This window comes from Pristis pectinata, chromosome 18, assembly GCF_009764475.1.
Source record: "Pristis pectinata isolate sPriPec2 chromosome 18, sPriPec2.1.pri, whole genome shotgun sequence".
Classification (NCBI taxonomy): domain Eukaryota; kingdom Metazoa; phylum Chordata; class Chondrichthyes; order Rhinopristiformes; family Pristidae; genus Pristis; species Pristis pectinata.
The window spans coordinates 18,379,095-18,397,218 of NC_067422.1; the positions used below are offsets into that span (position 1 = coordinate 18,379,095).

Here is an 18,124-nt window from a genome sequence, read left to right on the forward strand (position 1 = left end):
AATTGGGAGAAGAGTTAAAGAGAAGACGAGGAAGAATCTTCACTCAGAGGTTGGCAGGGATCTGGAACTCACTGCCTTAGAGACACTCATCACATTAAAAACAAGTACTTCGATGTGCTCTTGAAGATCATCGACTTGCAGGGCTACATTCCAATTGCAGCAAGATGCAAATAGGCTGGATAGTTCTTTTACAACCCACACAGATATGATGGGCTGAATAGTCTCCTTTGGTGACAAAAATTTTCTGTAAACCTGTGACTCCATCTCAGTTTCTCATCCCACCCAAAAAGTGGGGCCATGGTATGTGATCTGGTTATGTGTTAAGCTTTCTGATTTTGAGCTTTGACACAGATTACAGTAATGTTCTTAATAAAAGGAAAGCTATACCAGGAATTAGATTGGGGCAGCATCTGGATAGTTTCAAAAGTAACAATCATCACAGATTTTGGAACAAATCAAGCATCTCTGACTTCAGCTTGCTGTGATACAGTTCATTTGGTTTTCCAGAGGGCCTCTTACAAAATCCCACAGGAAATACCAGTAATTGAGCTCAACTCATGAAAATCCTTGGTAGAAAGTGGGGCTGGATTAGAATTAGCTTTTGAAAAAGGAGACAAGGAGTACTTCTGAAATGCATGAGTCCAGACTGTTGGGAATGAGGGAGAGCTGGGGGTGGGGTGGTGGTGGGGAGGTGGGTGGCTGCTGAATAGAGTCCACAACAGGTCACTGCCTAGACTACGATCCAGAAACCAAGCGTCAGCCACACAATATCACCAGCAGTTAGTCAGGCTAATCTTCTCATTTTACTTAATAACTAATTAGGATATCTGATTGTACATAATATCTCGATAGTTATGTTAATTGTAACAACTTTCTTTCTTAATCCACACAGAACTGAGCAAGCACAAGCGCTACGAAATCAGAATGAGCGTGTACAATGCAGTTGGGGAAGGGCCAACCAGCCCTCCTCAAGAAGTATTTGTGGGTGAGGCAGGTAAGCACAATGCCATAGACAGACCTTAAAAACCAGAAAAGTCTCCATTAGAAGTACAATAGTTTGCTCCAGGGAACTCTCCTATTTCTACTTGTTATTACAGATCTCATTTAGCCTAAACATTTGGCAGAACACTGCCATTGTTTTAATACTTTGATGCCTGATAAATAGACAAAATAATCTCCAGATTCCAAGTTTCATTTAGGGGTAAAACCTTACTTTATGTAAATTTAAAGCAGTTGAAAACACAATTCAGACTCTGTGTTTTCTCACAACCAATCCAGTTCGACTACCTGGTAGATTGCAGTTTGAAATATAACTTCAAGTGACAACATTATTTAGAGTAAAAGGCCTTGATTTGTTAAATCATGTTTAATACATAATTTTCACATTAACGTATTGATAGCCAAGATTTTGCTGTTAAACGCAACTATAGGCCCTCACCTGTTGAAATGTCAGCAAGTCAAGGACTTCCACACTCACATGGTCAAACAGACTTACTTGGCATACCTTGATGCCTGCCACCAGTGGCAACGTTCAGTCTTGCTGAGATTCCCCAGTCCCTAAACTGAAACATTCACTCCCTTATCCTAGACCAGGTTAGATCTGGTGCAAGTTCTGTGGCTCCATTGATTTAAATGGGAGTTGTAAGGCTTTGGGGAAAAGAGGTAAATAGGTAAGTTCATTTTTTTAAGTTGTGTTTTGCTTTACATTTTAACTGTTTAAGTGCTTTCAATTATTTTCTTTGAAAATAAACATTCAAAAATATTTGTAACCCTTAAATTTTCAACAGCTGACAAAGCTGGAAACAGAAGTTTGCCGTTTGTCAAAGCCAATAGCCTGCCACCTGAGGCCCTACTGCTGCTCAGGCCTTGCCACTTGAGTCCAGGATGGTTCACATCAGCAAGCTAGGCCCTCTGCATCTGGAGGGGGAGCAAATGAACATGGGCTGACTGCAATGCCGATTACAGGCAGTGGGCCTGTGCCTGAACAAACTGGCTAAGATGCTTTTGAAATTTAATTGTAATAATCCCTGTGGTTACTTAGTATGCACTGATACAATATAACATAAACTATTATATTTTAATAACTATGAGCATGCACCCAATCAATTTTGTACCACTTTCCTCAATCCTGATTATAATTGAAATGCAACAGATTTCATACAAACACTCATGGCCTGCATTGTGAGGGCAGGAATAATTCCAAGGCTCTCAACATCCACTTTTACAAAATAAATCAAAAAGTAATTTTCTTCATTTACACATGACCATTTAAAAATGGAAATCAGGAAATCATCGATTTTTCCTGCTTCTCAACCGTAGGCAAATATTTGTTGCCATATTAAGAATTAATGATGAACAAATAATTCCTCTGGTCCTAGTGTGCACATTCCTGCAAATGTTAATTGTTGATGGAGAATTTTCTTTAACCTTCTGACTCTTTTTATTTCTCTTTCCTGCTTGCTTTTTTACTTGCAACTTTATTTCTGCCTTTTTGCTCTTTCAATTTCTATACATGATTTTACATTGATTTGATTTAAATATGCTAACTTCTGCTTCCTGGTTTAGACTCTGCATATCGCATTACAGTTTTTACTTGAAGAGGCATGCTATGGCTTGTCTTGTTTACATGAAATACACAGATCCTCTCTGAAAGATGCATTGCCAAAACAGATTGTAAATTACTGAATTATCAAGATGACCTTTACCAAATCAACAGTGAGAGTGAAACGCGGGTCAAAATATCTGTTGCTGTGATATATGCTGCCAAGCGGCAGGATAAGGAACATCCAGGTAGAGTTTCCTCAATATAATCTTAGGGAGTCTTTCTAGGTCAAGGAAGACTTGCTCCCACTCAAGTTCTGTGGGTTCTGTGGTCAATGTGGGACCTGCAGACCCTGCCATGGTGGGGCAGGAAATGCTTGATGGGGCAGGTGGGTGGATAGTTTGGGAGATGGTGCAATCCTTCTGCTGCTTATGCTGAGCTCCACCATCTGGACTTGAGGTTCTCAATGCAATTCCAAACACTCCTTCTCCATCTTAAGCAGTCATGGACCAGAAATTATTAGAAGCCATTTGGAATGTTACAGTTTTTCAAGGATATTTTGAAAATGTTCTTAAATTATTTCTTCTGTCTACCTGGTAATCTCTTGTCATGATGGAATGTCTGCTTCAAGAATTTGGCATCAGGCACAGGAAGATTTAGCCTGCTTATCGGAACCAAATGAGTGTAATCAGGGCCTTAATGATGGGATATTGGCCTGGGAGAAAACTCTAATAACGGTTTGCTTATCCTGTCAGCTTGCTGGCATTCTTTCGCTGAAACATAAGAGAGAATGAGCCTCTCGCTTAACATCCACTAAAGTCCTCCACTGTACAACATTGTCGTCCGACAATAAAAATCCACAAGAAGATCATGGAAAACTTGAACTGCTTCCCATATAAGCTGTCAATGAAGATGGATGTTGAAACTTGTCATTGCCTTCAGTGCAGTAGCATGGCCTTTAGCCGCCTGAGGAAAAGAGAATGTGATCACCTCAAAACTGGCACAAGGCTCATAGCCTACCGAGAAGCAGTGATCCCTGCCCTCCTGGATTCTTCTGAGAAATGGATAATTATGGAGGAATAATACAACATTGCCCCATTTTGTATTTTTATCTCTTGTTTATGACCTACACCATCCTTTAGTTCAGAGTTGATCCATAATCAAGTCTCTTTGGAGCTTCTTCTGAAATGGCCTACAACCAATTAATAATTGCAAGAGGAATGCTCCACCAGAACCTACAGAAAACATTTTGACTGCTACTGGCTCTATTTGGAACCTCATTGGGTTACTTCATTTTCCTCCTCCTACCTCCAAAAGTACAGCTGTGACCTGGCTGCTCTGCATGAACAGAGAGCTATTTCTTGGTGCCCACTCTACATTTTCAAATGAGATTTGAACCCAAATCTGTTTTAGATTTCCTGAATCGTCTTTGAGTGAATGGTGCAGCTGATCATTGACTAATAGATCCACTGTCACCACTCTGTCAATGTTAAGGAAAATGATAGCAACATATCTGACTGGATTAGAAGGATAAACTGTTTATAAAAGGTGAATTCAACTAAGCAATATTATCAGGAATGTGCAAATGGAATAGAATCTGTACAGGTAACTGTGATACCAGGGGGCACTTTATTAATGTGCCTTGGTCCCACTGGAGAGACCTATCACTTTGGTGCAATTCTTCAAAGTACTTGGGGTGACATCAGTAATTTAGGAGGAATGGAACTGTGGGAAGATAAGCAAGTACATAATGAAAGCTGAGATCATTTGCCAACAAGGACTTAGAACTAAGTATGCAATTCTAAGACAACAGACTTTACCAGAATGAGAAGTGGGTTAAAAAAAAATTAAATTCAGGCATTTGTTAAAGAAAGAAACATATTAAACTAGTATTAAATGTACAGGACAAATAGAAAACAGAGAAATCAGTGTAAAGCAAATGAGCATCTGTAAAATAGAAGAATCAACATAGATAACAAAGAAAAGCATGTAAGATTTCAGAGAAAAACAGGATGAACCTTGGAAAGGACATAAGACATCAAAATAGGAAGTTCACTAGAGAAAAATCTGGCAGAGAACATTAAACACAATAACAAAACTCTTTGTTAGCATTATGATAGTGCAAAAATAGTTCAGGAAATACTTGTGCTTTTAATTGAATATTTGAAGATCAAGGAAGATTTGTTAAGTTGCTTGTTAATTTGTTAAATTTGTCTCCTATTTTGTCTCCCTCGTGATGGAGAATCTTTTCATCATTCAACATAGTCCCCTAGAGTTTGTGTGAGATTATGATCTCAAATCTTGTAAGACACATGGCCATCTATTGGACAAGAATTAGAATAAAATATTTTATCTGAGATTAATATAGTAACATTAACAATAGTTTGTTAATGTTTAGGATAAAACAATAGTTTGAATTTCTGCAGCACCTCTACATTAGCACTCGTGTCAAATTTGGAGCTGGACCCAAGCAGGGTGAGGAGATATTTGAATACGTGGACAAATATGGGGGAGAAGGAGTTAGAAAAAAGTATCAAGATGGCTTTTGGAGGAACACACCAAGCAGGAAGGAACATACACTGCATCAGAGCTCAACAGGTCGGAGCATACAAGCAGGAGGAGCCAGGTCATTGAAAGAATTGCAGATGATAGTTTTAAAATCAGGGGACAAGTCAATGAATTTTGCAATTGATAGGTGGATGGTCTTGGTACAGGATAGTACATGCAGAATAAAAGTTTGAACTTACTTGGAAGTTAGATTGTGTGGGCTTTAGAAGGCTGCCAAAAAAGTCATTGGAAAATCCAAAACTGAGGTCCTCACCAGGAATGAGCAGAGTCTTGGGTAATATTTTGAGGTGAAAATAGGTTACTTAGTGATGGGCTGATGGTAAGAGCACCAAAGTGCACACTGTTAGGTTGAATTTAAGTTGACATCCATAAGACAGCTTGGATCTGAAGCTTCTGAAGGGCATTGAGCAAGATAGCTTCAGCCTTGCTAGTGTTCATCTACAAAATGATTTACTCAATCACAGCTTGACTTTGAAGAAGGTATTTTGTTTTGTTCATAGAATCAAGGGTGGAGTTGCCGAAGTAGAACTGAGCACGGCTGGGACAGAAGCAATTGGGCAATTAATTTCACAGAGATAACATGAACAGGGTGTCAAATTGATTTGGATTATTTCATATTTTGTTTTTCTATCTCAATCATTTGGAAGGTTGCAACACTTTAAACTATATTTACAACCCATCCCATAACCGTTTGTTTTAATTTCTACCACAATATTGTACTTTTATTAACATGCTACTTCTTTCATTTAGTTCCCACTGCACCAGCCCAAAACGTGCAGGTGCAGGGCTCAACAGCAACGCAGCTGGATGTGACCTGGGATCCACCCCCACCAGAAACGCAGAATGGTGACATGCAAGGCTATAAGGTACAGTTGACTTCTGTCATATCTGAGAGAGGAAAAGATACTCAGGCAATGGCAATACATTAAAAAAAATCTTATAAACACCATGCATATAGAACCACATGGGCTGAGGAATCCATTGATCTTGCACAGAGGGCCATCCAGACTAATCAATTAATTGCCATTGTACTGGATTGCTAGATAAATTGAATAATATGTTTAAAATGTCTCCATGTTATTATTAAATTGCCTTATTATGGTGTCATCAGCTGATCAAAGGACATTTAAAGTACTCAAACTGTGCAGTATGTCATTTAATACAACTCAATTTTTATCTCTCCACAGGTGCTACCTGATCTGCTGAGTAGTTCCAGCATTCTCTTTTATTTCAAATTTCCAGTAACTGTTGGGTTCTCCTCACAGTGTCAGCATTGTTGTTGTTGTGTTTTCTCTAACTGCCCTCACTCTTCACTGAAAATAATTGTCAACTTGACAACCATGGTCTCCACCTTATCCAGGACATTCCCTTTCTTTTGTTCACTCCTCCCTCTCTTTGCAAGTTAAAACTGCTCTGCACGCTTTCAGTTCTGATGGCAGGTCATTGATTTGAAACATTAACTCTTCTCTCTTTCCGTAGATGCTGCCTAACCTCCTGGGTATATCTCCAGCACTTTCTGTTTATATCACAGATTTCAGCATCTCCAGAATTTTATTCACTTTTTGAGTATGTTATAAAGTGGGTTAATTTTTGGTCAGCAAAGACTCCAGTGGTTGAATATTTAAACTTGAGCAATTGAATGATTAAAGAAAGTTTTATTTTTTGTGTTGTGTTCGGTGTGATTATTGGTTTGAACAAATAGTGTTCTGATAGCTCAGTGATCTTAATCAGCAGGAAACTAATGGGAAGTTTATAGTTTCAATCCTCATGTCCATGCTGAACCAGATAATATTAATGAGGGCATTTCTCCAATTTTTGATTCTTTTAGTTCTAAATCCGTATCTTCCACTGCCCAAGTTGTTGACATGTTCTCTCTCACAAAGTATTTAATTCCATTGAATTCTCTCATTATGATCCCAAGAATCTCAAGCAGAATTTACTTTGCCATTTGCCATTTAACCATCTCCTCTGTTCCACTGAAGCACCCAAATAATTGTCTTTTTTCTGGCATCTTTTATGTTTTCTCCTCTCATCCCTTAGTTCTGTTCCTTTTTAAATGCTGAAGGTGGTTGAGCCTTGGATACTACCCTGAGGAACTCCTGCAGAGATGTCCTGTGGTTGACATAAAGAACCTCCAGCCACTACAACCATCTTCCTATATGCTAGGTGTAATTCCAACCAGCAGATAGATCATTTAAGTCTGAAATAAAAAGTTTCTTCACTCAGAGTAATAAATCTTTGAAATTCTCTAGCCTAGAGGCGTGTGGAGGCTCAGTAAAAACAGATTGGTGGGTTTCCGGGTATTAGAGAAATCAAAGGGCAGGCATGTGGTGCTTGAGATAAAAGATCAGCCATAGTCTTGTTGAATGTGGAGCAAGTTTGAAGAGCCAAATGGCCTGCACCTGTTCCTATTTCTTATGTTCTTATATTGTAACATAGAAAATATTTTCACAGATAGAATTAAGATAAATGATCAGTTATTCTGTTTCAGTGATGTTGAATGCAGGATCTGTGCTGATCAGGACACTCTCCTCAGAGTTAACACTCGGAGACAACTTATAGCCCAAACCAAAACATCACTTTACCAGAAGTGCAGCAGTTCCTCATTATTGCACTACTGGAGGCATTGGAAGTGTCACTGAGTCATTTTGTTGCAAAGGCTTCACATTGATGCTGTCAATTTATTTTCACAGTGCTTAACAAATAATGAGAGGTGATTTTTCCTTCCCTTAATCTGAAACCACTGAGGAAAATTGTAGTGCTTCTGTCACTCATGAGAATGAGGTCAAGTTACTCACAGTCTGAAAATCAAATCATGGATCTTAATCCCTCAGTAACTCAGTGGATAGATTTCCTGAAGCAGCAAAGGTAAACCAGAAGTAAATGCACATTCAAAATGTCTGAATTTTGGTTAAGTCATTAAAATAGTGTAATGAATATTTAAAAAGCAAAATACTAACAATTCCTTCACCTTTCGAAACTCATTTAATCAAATTACAAAGTTCATCACAGTCCTCAGCCTTCACAATCACTGGAAGAGAAATACAAAGAATTTTAAATTGTAGGGTCAGTGCAGGATCCAATGATAACTCGTGAGATGGCTGAAAAACACTGGCTCTTTTACAAGTATTAAAGTCTCATGACCAGAACTTATTTAATTATGTCTGAAAGATGTGTTCATGAAAGTCGAGCATTGGTGTATTTTGCCTCGGGTTCTTTAACAAGATGTTTTCAGTGTTCCATTTGGTGAGTGATTCATGTGAAATATTCAGACTTTTTGATCTGGAGTTTCATGTCTGTCGGAGTACAGAAGTACTCAGAGATGTTGTTTCCATTCATTCTCTTGTCCCTGGCTTACACACACATTTTCTTGATTAGAGGATTACAGTATTCAGTATTCATTTCAAGTGCATCCAAATTGAAATGTCCCAATTCATTTCCCCTCACCCCAACATCCAAACTGCCAGTCCTGGTTATTCCACTGACCCCTACCCCTACCTTCCCTCCCAACCATCCAAAATACCAGGCTCGGGTGCCACAGTAGTGTCCACTTGACCTCTGGCCACTGGTCATATGAACCGGCTTTCAAAGGATTACCAGGCAACACGTGGCAAGAATATATTAATGCAGGCTGGAAGCTTAGCAATCTTCAGTTTAGTTTATTATATTACACATCTGAATTTAATGTTTAAATTCCACATGGATAATGATTTTGGAGACAGCTATTTGAAAGAGTTGAAAGTTATGGGTTTTCTTTCAGATTTATTACTGGGAGTTCCAGCGACAGAATGAGACAGAAAAATTGAAGACACTTTTCCTCCCTGAAACCAATGTTAAACTGAAGAACCTTACCGGGTACACCACCTACCTGATCAGTGTGAGTGCCTTTAATGCTGCTGGTGATGGTCCTAGAAGTACACCAATCAGGAGTCGGACACAACAGGCAGGTGAGAGTAGTACAATGGCTGAAGAAATACTCATAGGATAGTCTGGGAGATAAAAGGATATGTTATGTTTTTGTTTTAAAGTATACATTATGTTTAAATTAATATAGTTTGAAAGTCTCGTACAAAGGTCTACTAATGGTCACTGATCCACAGGCACTGGTTAATTGACGGAGAACCTAAACTGTTCAGATTATGTCCGCAATCCAAAGTAATTGGTTTTCAGATTCACAGGCAAAGTTCTTGCTTCTGTGCCAAAAGGTTGTACATTCAAGTCCCATTCCAGACACTTGAGCACATGTCTTAGTGGACACATTAGGACAGGGCTGAGGGAATCAAGGTGACATCTCTCAGCTGGATGTAAAGATCCCATAGCAATTTCTGAAGAAGAGTTTGGTTGTTATACCAAGATCTATGCCACAAGCAGTATTACTTGAACAAATTACTCAGGAATTAATACATTCGTGTTTGTAGGAGTTTTCTGCCCACAGATTGTCCACTGAATTTCCTATATTATGGCAGTGATTATACTTCAAACATACTTTGTTGACCAAAAGGTCTTTTGGAAAATATTGAGGTAATGAAAGTGAGTATGTAAAAGCAAATCTTTCTTTTATTTGTAAGGTTTAAATGTGGATTTGTAGTTACAAATTTTACGAGTCATCATTGATTTATTTTCTTCTATTTGTACCTGTCTCTGAAGTCATTTTTCAGTAACAAAATTATTCCCTGCACAAAGGAAGGGGTTAGTCCATCCTATCTGTACTACCTCTTTGTGAGAACAATCCCATCATTCTGTTCTCTTGCGATCCTTGCATCATTTGCTGCTTAAGTGTTACCCTTCCTTTTCATTTCAAATATGCAGCAATCTCTACCTAAGTGACAAAACATTTCATGCACCCTGCAAAGAAAGTTATTCTTACTTTGTTTCTTTCTCACAGTAATAATTTTAAATTAATAACTCTTCAACACCAACTCACATTTTGGAAGAAAGAGTAATTCCACATCAATTTTGTGAAAAGTTGTCACCATTTAAAAATGGCCATTTGATCTTTTAGATTCTGCACTCAATCTTAGTATCTCAAGTCCCCCCTCACAAATGTGGTCTCTGTCCCTGGAATTATCCTGGTAAACTTCGGCAGAATTTATTGCATGAGTACATTGTTGATTTTTGCTTAATCTGGGTGAAAAACTACTGAAAATTTTACTCATTGCCAGGACTGTGGAAAATTGGGTTAAAACAAACCAGATTTAAGTATAAATGGTAAATATACTCTGGACCAACATTTAAGTTCACTTCAAGGGCATCTCTGCACAAAATAAATGCACTCATTATCAAACAACAGAAGGAAGTTAGTTGAAGAAGAAAGTTGGAAATGTAATTACCCCTTATAAATCTGATTTTTAAACAAAGATGATTTATGCATCTTAATACTGGTTCATAACGGAACAAATGTCCTCATGCAAAAGTTACTTATTATTCTCACTGAAATGAGTTGCAGCTCCTATTCAATTTACTGAAGTAAATGGTATAAAATTGCAGGTATCCTGTTTATATTTATTTGATTTGACTGCTTTTCACCAAAACAATGAACAGGGATTTTCTGGGAACCATTCAATCCTGTACACATGCATGGAAAAAGAAATAAAAACTCTGCCTTCCTTCCTTAAGTAGAGCTGAGTGCTACACACCTGAAATCCTTACATTAACTGATCTTAACTAATTGGGGAAAGTGCAAATATAAGCAGTGGTTCCTGATCAATGATCCTTGCCAAGTTCACCTGGCAAGGGTTTGTTCAGGAATGGCCTTAACATCATCCTCTTACTCTCCCAGATAAATAACCATCTAGTCATTCCTCAGGATAGACAGGAAACAAAGAGGTTTGTATGCCTGCATCTTGGACCGGTACCCAAGTCAACTCATTTAGCAAAGGAAGAGTTGTATCTAAGGACACTGCCTTAGCCTTTTCATGCAGTCTTCAAAAACTTCAGCTTCACAGGACAGCAATCTCTCTGTACAATCAATTGAGACTGTTGCCAAACTAACAGTACAGGGTTCCTGCAAAAACTGAAGCTTTTAAATCACAAAGTTTACTCACTTGAAAGTGCAATATTTTTGTGAAAATCACCCAAAAATTTCAGAGCTTTTGGAAATGGAACTAAAATTTGCAACATACTAAGTAGGATTAATCTGGTAGTGCTTCAATTTGGACTCCAGGAGTTGGCTTCTTGGTTGATATTGCACAATCTGCTGAGTGACAGATTCAAGCCCTGGACCGCTCCCAGGACAAGTAAGCCAAGTACAGCACTGCAAAATTTAAGAACTGGTTCAGACACATTTGGGCTGTGAACAACAACAGCAACAGTAATGAACTAACAAAGCACTAACAGAGGATTAAACAGCATCGACATACAAGTTAAGATTATATTAGTGTTAAGCAGTGAAGTCATCAACTCATCCAGCAGGGGAGGAATGGCTGTTTGCTAATCTTATTAGCAGCGAATATGGCTTGCTCAGAAACAGCCAGGACCTGAGTTAATTAACAAGTAAATTACATATATTTTTTGAATGCATTTATCCACAGCACTGGAGCATCCTGCCAATTAAAAGAGGCAGGAAATCCAGCAGCTCCATAAAAGATGCCAGTGGAGCAGATGCACAGAAGGAGAGAAATGGTGCTGAAGAAGGGCCCTGGAAATTTAAGCATTAGGATGGGGAGGTGATTTTTGTCAGACCAGGAGCAGCTGTAAATTTCCTCACACCACAAGAAATATTTTAAAATTTTCTTTCAAACTTATTTTGTTCAGCCTTCTCAGCCACTTTTGTACTTTAAAAAAATATCAAAGTCTAATGTTTTTAGATCCCAGTTTGTTTGGGTAATGAATCTCCCACTCATTATCAGCAGGTGCAGCATCACCCATTTCCATGACCCCATCAAAATGGTGGAGGTAGTCCTGCATTAACCCTTTGGCCCACAATTGAATACAGACGAGCATTCCCATCTCATTGGATAAACTAGTTTATGCCTATGCTGAATCCAAGGTTGTAGGATTGGAGTCCATCTCTTGTGCTACTCCTTACAAGAACATCAAGAAAATTCCAGCATAGACCGAGAGCAAAATACTGCAGATGCAGGAGAGGTGAAATGGAAGGACATGAATACTCTAGAGGTTAGGCAGCATCCATGGAGAAAGAAAGAGTTAATGCTTCTGACTGATGAAATTTCTCTGCTGATGCTGCCTGACCTAGTAAGTAATTCCAGCAGTTTCTGTTTTTAAATCAGCATCGCTCAGGAGCCAATATTCAGCTTTAGGTTTATCTTCATGGTAGTTCCGCCTATCATTTATTGAACAATGGAAGTCTTCCTGAAGTCGCCAGATAAATTTGTGCTCCTGTCTACTTTTTCTTTTCTTGTGCCCAGTGAATATTAGCAGATATTTCCTAGCATTTAGAATCTAGTTTCTTTGCTGGAAATAAACCAGCTTTTTTTTACTGCTGGAGACAAACTCTCAAACTTAGACATGGGGAAAATTTCTTCCAAGCAGGAAGTATCAAAAGCAACATAATGAAGGCTGATCTGCATTGTAACAGCCATTCTTTGCCTGAATGTTATGCAGTGTCTTCTAATAAAAGTGGATGGACTATAATAACAATTAAAGGAAACGTTCACATGTCCAGAACTTTGTAATTTCTGTGAAGAAGTGTGAGCCTTTTTGGTGGATATCAGAAGGATTCAGCCTCCATTATTTCTACACAGAAAATTTTCACATTTTTGTTCTACTTTGACTCAACAAATTCACACACAATGCAGAGTGCAGAATCGTCTTCTCTGACTTTCCTGTTCTGGCACGTTTTCATCTACACCCACTGCAGCTTATGTTGTCAAGTCCTTAAGGTTAAGAAAAGTTTCTGCATTGACCTCTGAGCAGATGTCAGTATCATCATCCGCCAAAACAAACAATCGAACTCTTCACTCAGACTGCCAGAAATCCCTTCATCAACTTCAACTCTGTCATGGTTTCTGTTGCATCTCAATTGTTTTTCCTAAAATCATTTTTGTCAATGCAGGGAATCTAAGAATGTTGAGCTCCGCTGGACGGTTGTGTAGCATCCAACATGCTATCATTTTTCACAGCCTGTGAAATTCCAGTCTCCTCAATGGAATCCAAAGTTAGAAATCATCTTCGTTTCTGTTAAGTAAACACAGAACAGGGATCAATGTTTGGACATTTCTCATCTTTGTTGTTCAGCAACAGGAAAAACACAACCTGAGCTTTCAGGGTATTCTGGTTGTTATATTAATAATGTATAATATTACTGTCAACCTCTGTCTTATATGAAGGTACTTTGAAGATCCATATAATAATACGATTGTAAAAGTATCTTTATGAGCTTGCTATTAGCAAGCAAACCATAAAAAACAGGTTTTATCAGAGGCCTGGCGCAGAAGTGAACCTCATAAAAAGGGCCTTTGTGTGGGGAAAAAAATGATAGGTTCAACTTCAATAACCAAGTAGACTTCATAGTGAATGGCATTCTTTCTTAGTCCTTTGATGATGAATGTTGCACCCTCTTTGGTGCCCCATGTAAACAGTGAGCCACATCGTGCTCAACCTGATTCACCCCTCACTTTTGCCTTTTGTCCTATGATAATCAGAGACATTTAGAACAGTTGAAAAATGTTTAAGAAATTATAAGACTTAATAAATAATACGTTTGTTTAGGCATATTTGATAGGTAAATTATTTGAAAACATTGATATTAATCAAGATAAAGAAAAAAAACTATCACTTTTCTTCATCTGCTTTTCTTTAATGAAGGTCAGTGGCCTCACTAAAATGAATGGGACCATGCTTGAAGTGCCAGCTACAGCTGGCATAAAGTTAAAGGAGCTGTGTACAAATGTATGCGGCTCTTGATTCAGTACCCTATGGAACCACCCATGACTCTACTACAGAGCTTAGGGGCACAAGGAGTGGCCAGATGTTCTCACATCTGACCATTAGTGCTCTCCATACTTCTACATTGCAGTGAGTAGACAAGAAGTCTGCAATGAGTTGACACAAACATAGTGCATCTAGACCTGTGATTCTCTACAAACTGCCAACCAGCACAATCTCATCACAAAACAGTGAGACAACATGTATTTGTAGAGTATGTGAAGTTTGTCCTGCAAACTACATGCCATTACAGTATAGATTTTTTTGAAATGTACTGCAACATTGTTGTGTGAGCAAAAGAGGTGGATAGGTCGATATCAAGTCTTTCTCCAACTCAAGAGAAAGAATACGGAGGAGAACTCAGGGCTCCTTTATTGCAGTGCTTATTTCCTGTCAAATATTTATTTAATTGAATAATTGGTGTCAAGGTGAAATTGGAAGCTTGAATTATATTGAAACTACAGCAACACTATATTTTCACTTTTATTAAATATAATGGTGTGCTCAAAAGAAACCACAGAGTGAAAGCATTCAGAATTTTACTGGCAAAATCTGTACATCATTACTTAGATATTGCTCTGCAGATAGAGCATGTGTTGTGTGGTTTAGAGTCTACAACCCTTTCAAGAAAAAAGCTAGCTGTGTCTCAGATATTATTTGGCACATAATAAAATTCACTTGGTATTTAATAATATAAAGTGCTGGCAAAAGTTTCAGAATGATAATTTTTCAAGACAAATCTTCTTTGTCTTCTGGTGCTCTGAAGTGTCTGCTCTTCTCTACAAACTGCAAGAGTTCATACAGACCAGCTGGCTAAAGGATCCTTTGTAGTTATGGAAAATATTTGCCAGAAAAGCAGAGAAATGAGATTTTAGAAATTACAAAATTAAAAGTAATCAGAAATTCACTTACTTTGCAACTTTCACATCATGGGATATCACGGAGATGCTTTAGGAACTGTTGTAATGTTGGAAGTTTAGCAGTTAATTTATGTATCGCAAGATCTCAAAAATAACAATGAGAAAATAATCTATGTTTTATGTCATCGGTCGAGGGTAAATGATGTCTATGGTACAAGGGATTCAATATGTATATTTGACCAAGCAAGCAGTTCCTTGCTCCCATTTGATATACAGTAATTCCTCAATGTAAGACTGGATTATGTGCCCAAGCTGCTGCAGTGACAGAAGGGAAGATAAGTTAATTAAAGCTGAAGTGTTTCTCTGCATACTGGCTGGCAAATGTAATTGCAGCATGCCAAGTTTACATGGCCAGTTTCTGTGATAAATATGGAGTTTGCATTTGCACAAATGTAGGACAAAAACAAAACAACAGGAAGTAAGATTTGCACATATATTCTCAGTGTTTTCCCTTTCCCTCCTCTCCTCAATGTCATTCCAGCTTCTCTTGTGTTTCACCTGATTGCTGCACTTATTCTTGACTTTCTGTTGGGATGTGGCAGTGCCTTGAAGGGTCACAAATAAGAATAGAAAGTATTAAAAATTAAACACTAACAGTGTAATCTTAAAAGGTCTCATTTACCCAGCATCTCATTGTGAATACAGATCATAACTGATCAGCAGTTTCATTTTTCCACAAACAGCTCCAAGTGCTCCAAGCTACATCCGATTCAGTGAACTGACAACAACCTCTGTGAATGTGTCCTGGGGAGCACCAAAATTTCCAAATGGAATAATTGAAGGATATCAACTAGTTTATGAGCCCTGCACACCTGTTGATGGTAAGCATTTAAAGTTTTCACTTCCCATGGAATCATCGATACAACGGGGAAACAGGCCCTTCAGCCCACCAAGTCTGTACCAACCATCAAACATCTATTTTTACACTAATGCTATCTGAACCTATTTTACATTCCCCACACTCCCATCATTTCCCCACAGATTCTACCACTCATCTGCACACTAGAGGAAATTTACAGTGGCCAATTAACCTACCAATCTGGTTCTGGGATACGGGAGGAACCCAGAGCACCCAGAGGAAACCCATGTGGTCACAGGGAGAATGTGCAAAATCTAGACAGACAGGACTGGAGTTTAGAATTGAACCAAGGTTAATGGAGCTTTGAGGTATTCTGAACTGAATTATTTTACTCCTACAGAATTATGTAGAAAGCTAAGTTACTGTAAAACAAACCTACCTTGTGGAAAACAAAATCAATGAATATCTGAAGACGCTACCAAGCTGTCTTTTACATCTATTTAGTCTTGCTGTGGGGAATTAGAGCAGCAAATTCATCAACAATGAACAATAGAAATATTATAGGAAAAACAGAATCCTTGGTATTAAAGACATTTAAGTATGAAAAACAAGGAAAGAAGAAAAAGATGCAGAAGTAAACAAAACTGATAAAAACAGTAATTACAAAGAAAGAGAAAATTGAAAGAGGTAAACAGATAGACTTAGGAATCCAGTGGGGTGATTTGCACCTCTATATTAACGCGGAGTTAATTGTGATGAATGGTCATTTAACAAGGATTCCACAGGGCGCCCTTATCCATTGGTACTCCCAATCAAAAAGTCCATCTTCAAAAGAAGAGGGAAAAGAATCAACAAGAATGACACAAAATGCTGCATGCCACTGTTTTCAGATTTATTGATTTTTATTTCAAAGTGATTTTGCCTAATTTAATTGTTCATCTTTTATTATAATTAATCTGAAATCTGTGTTCGCTGTCCTCACTGTGTTGTTGGCTGGCTGAGTCAGTTTCAGTAATTCTCTCACTATACAGGTGTGAGTAAGATTGTGACTGTGGATGTGAAGGGAAACAGTCCCCGATGGATGAAAATAAAAGACCTGTCAGACGGTGTGACTTATGCTTACCGAATCAAAGCTAAAACTTTCACATATGGACCAGAAATTGAGGCAAATATCACCACTGGACCAGGGGAAGGTAATTAGATCTGTTTCTTTCTAAATCTGAGGGGGAGAAATTCCTCCTTGGTTGCAAATGATAAACAGATGTGAGGGTATTGGTTGTCAGTGATTCTCACCTCTTGACATTCCCTTCCATCGATTATGGTGGAACCAAGTATCAGGAAGTGGATACAAGCAGCAGCTTCTCACATCTGTTTAATGCTGGTGATCAAAAACAAATTTCTCACCTTTGTTTTTACCATTTAAAATGTTTTCAGTTGCATCTGTTACATTACGTATGAAGCATTTCTTGCTCAGTTTCTGTCATGAGCCCAGTTTTCCATGACACCTCAACACCAAATGATAAAGCAAACTCAACTGAATTCTTCTTTTGGAGCTTATAGTTCCTCAGGCAAGTCTGCTCAAAGGGGACTCCTGTGACTTAACATAATATATATTTCTTTAGTGCCTTGTTAAAAACAGCTATAAATTGATGCCCTGTGTCTGGAAAAATAGCAGCGTGAAAAGCAATTTGCTGTTTATCCCCTGAGTTTGCAATGTTTACAGCAACAATGGTTGCCATGTATCAAAAGAATTCCTGAGAAGGACAAAAACATTAAATATGGCCTTCAGAGGGTCAATTAGCTCAGGTTTTTCTTTAATGAAAGGGCATAGGACACTGAAGGAGAGGATTTTGGCAATGGAGTTTCGGACGTTTCTAAAAGTTTCTAGAGTCTTGGAAGCTTCTGAAAACAATTTGGATTTATCATGTCCAAGTGGCAATGGAAAAATCATAGAAGTGTCAACACCTGTAGGAGTGAGATGGTATTGAATTAAATTTGTTGGAGAGGTGAAAATTAGCAGTTTCCAAGAACTGTGAATGTGAATCTCAACACATAAAGATGCTGAGTATAAAAGCGCAGCTAGAGAGGTGGATACAATCAGAGATTAAAGTCTAGAATTTTATTGGAAATCTATTTGCAATGCAAATTTGAAAGAAGCAACTTATCAAAACTTGATGATAAGACTTGAATAAATATATAGCTGATGAACAGATAAGCCTGGCTACAGAAATGTTCATCTTGGTGTTGTCAGCATGCATGTAAATAATGCCACCAATTGATAATATTTAGTGGGAATAGATCTAATATTGCAACTTTGAGGAACATCTAAGATGAAGTATGAGTGGAGGTGGATCTTTAATGGATATGTGTCAATTGCATTGAAATTAGCTAAATTGGAACAAGGGATAG

At 38.1% G+C, this 18,124-nt stretch overlaps 1 protein-coding gene across 1 annotated transcript in view; it reads left to right on the forward strand.

The window, feature by feature from the left end:
- sdk2b (sidekick cell adhesion molecule 2b) overlaps positions 1-18,124 on the forward strand; it is a 699,987-nt gene that overhangs the window by 565,878 nt on the left and 115,985 nt on the right. The window contains 5 exon segments of the mRNA XM_052032768.1: positions 893-994; positions 5,861-5,976; positions 8,871-9,057; positions 15,600-15,737; positions 16,747-16,908. Of these exon segments, the coding sequence (XP_051888728.1) occupies positions 893-994; positions 5,861-5,976; positions 8,871-9,057; positions 15,600-15,737; positions 16,747-16,908 (705 nt within the window).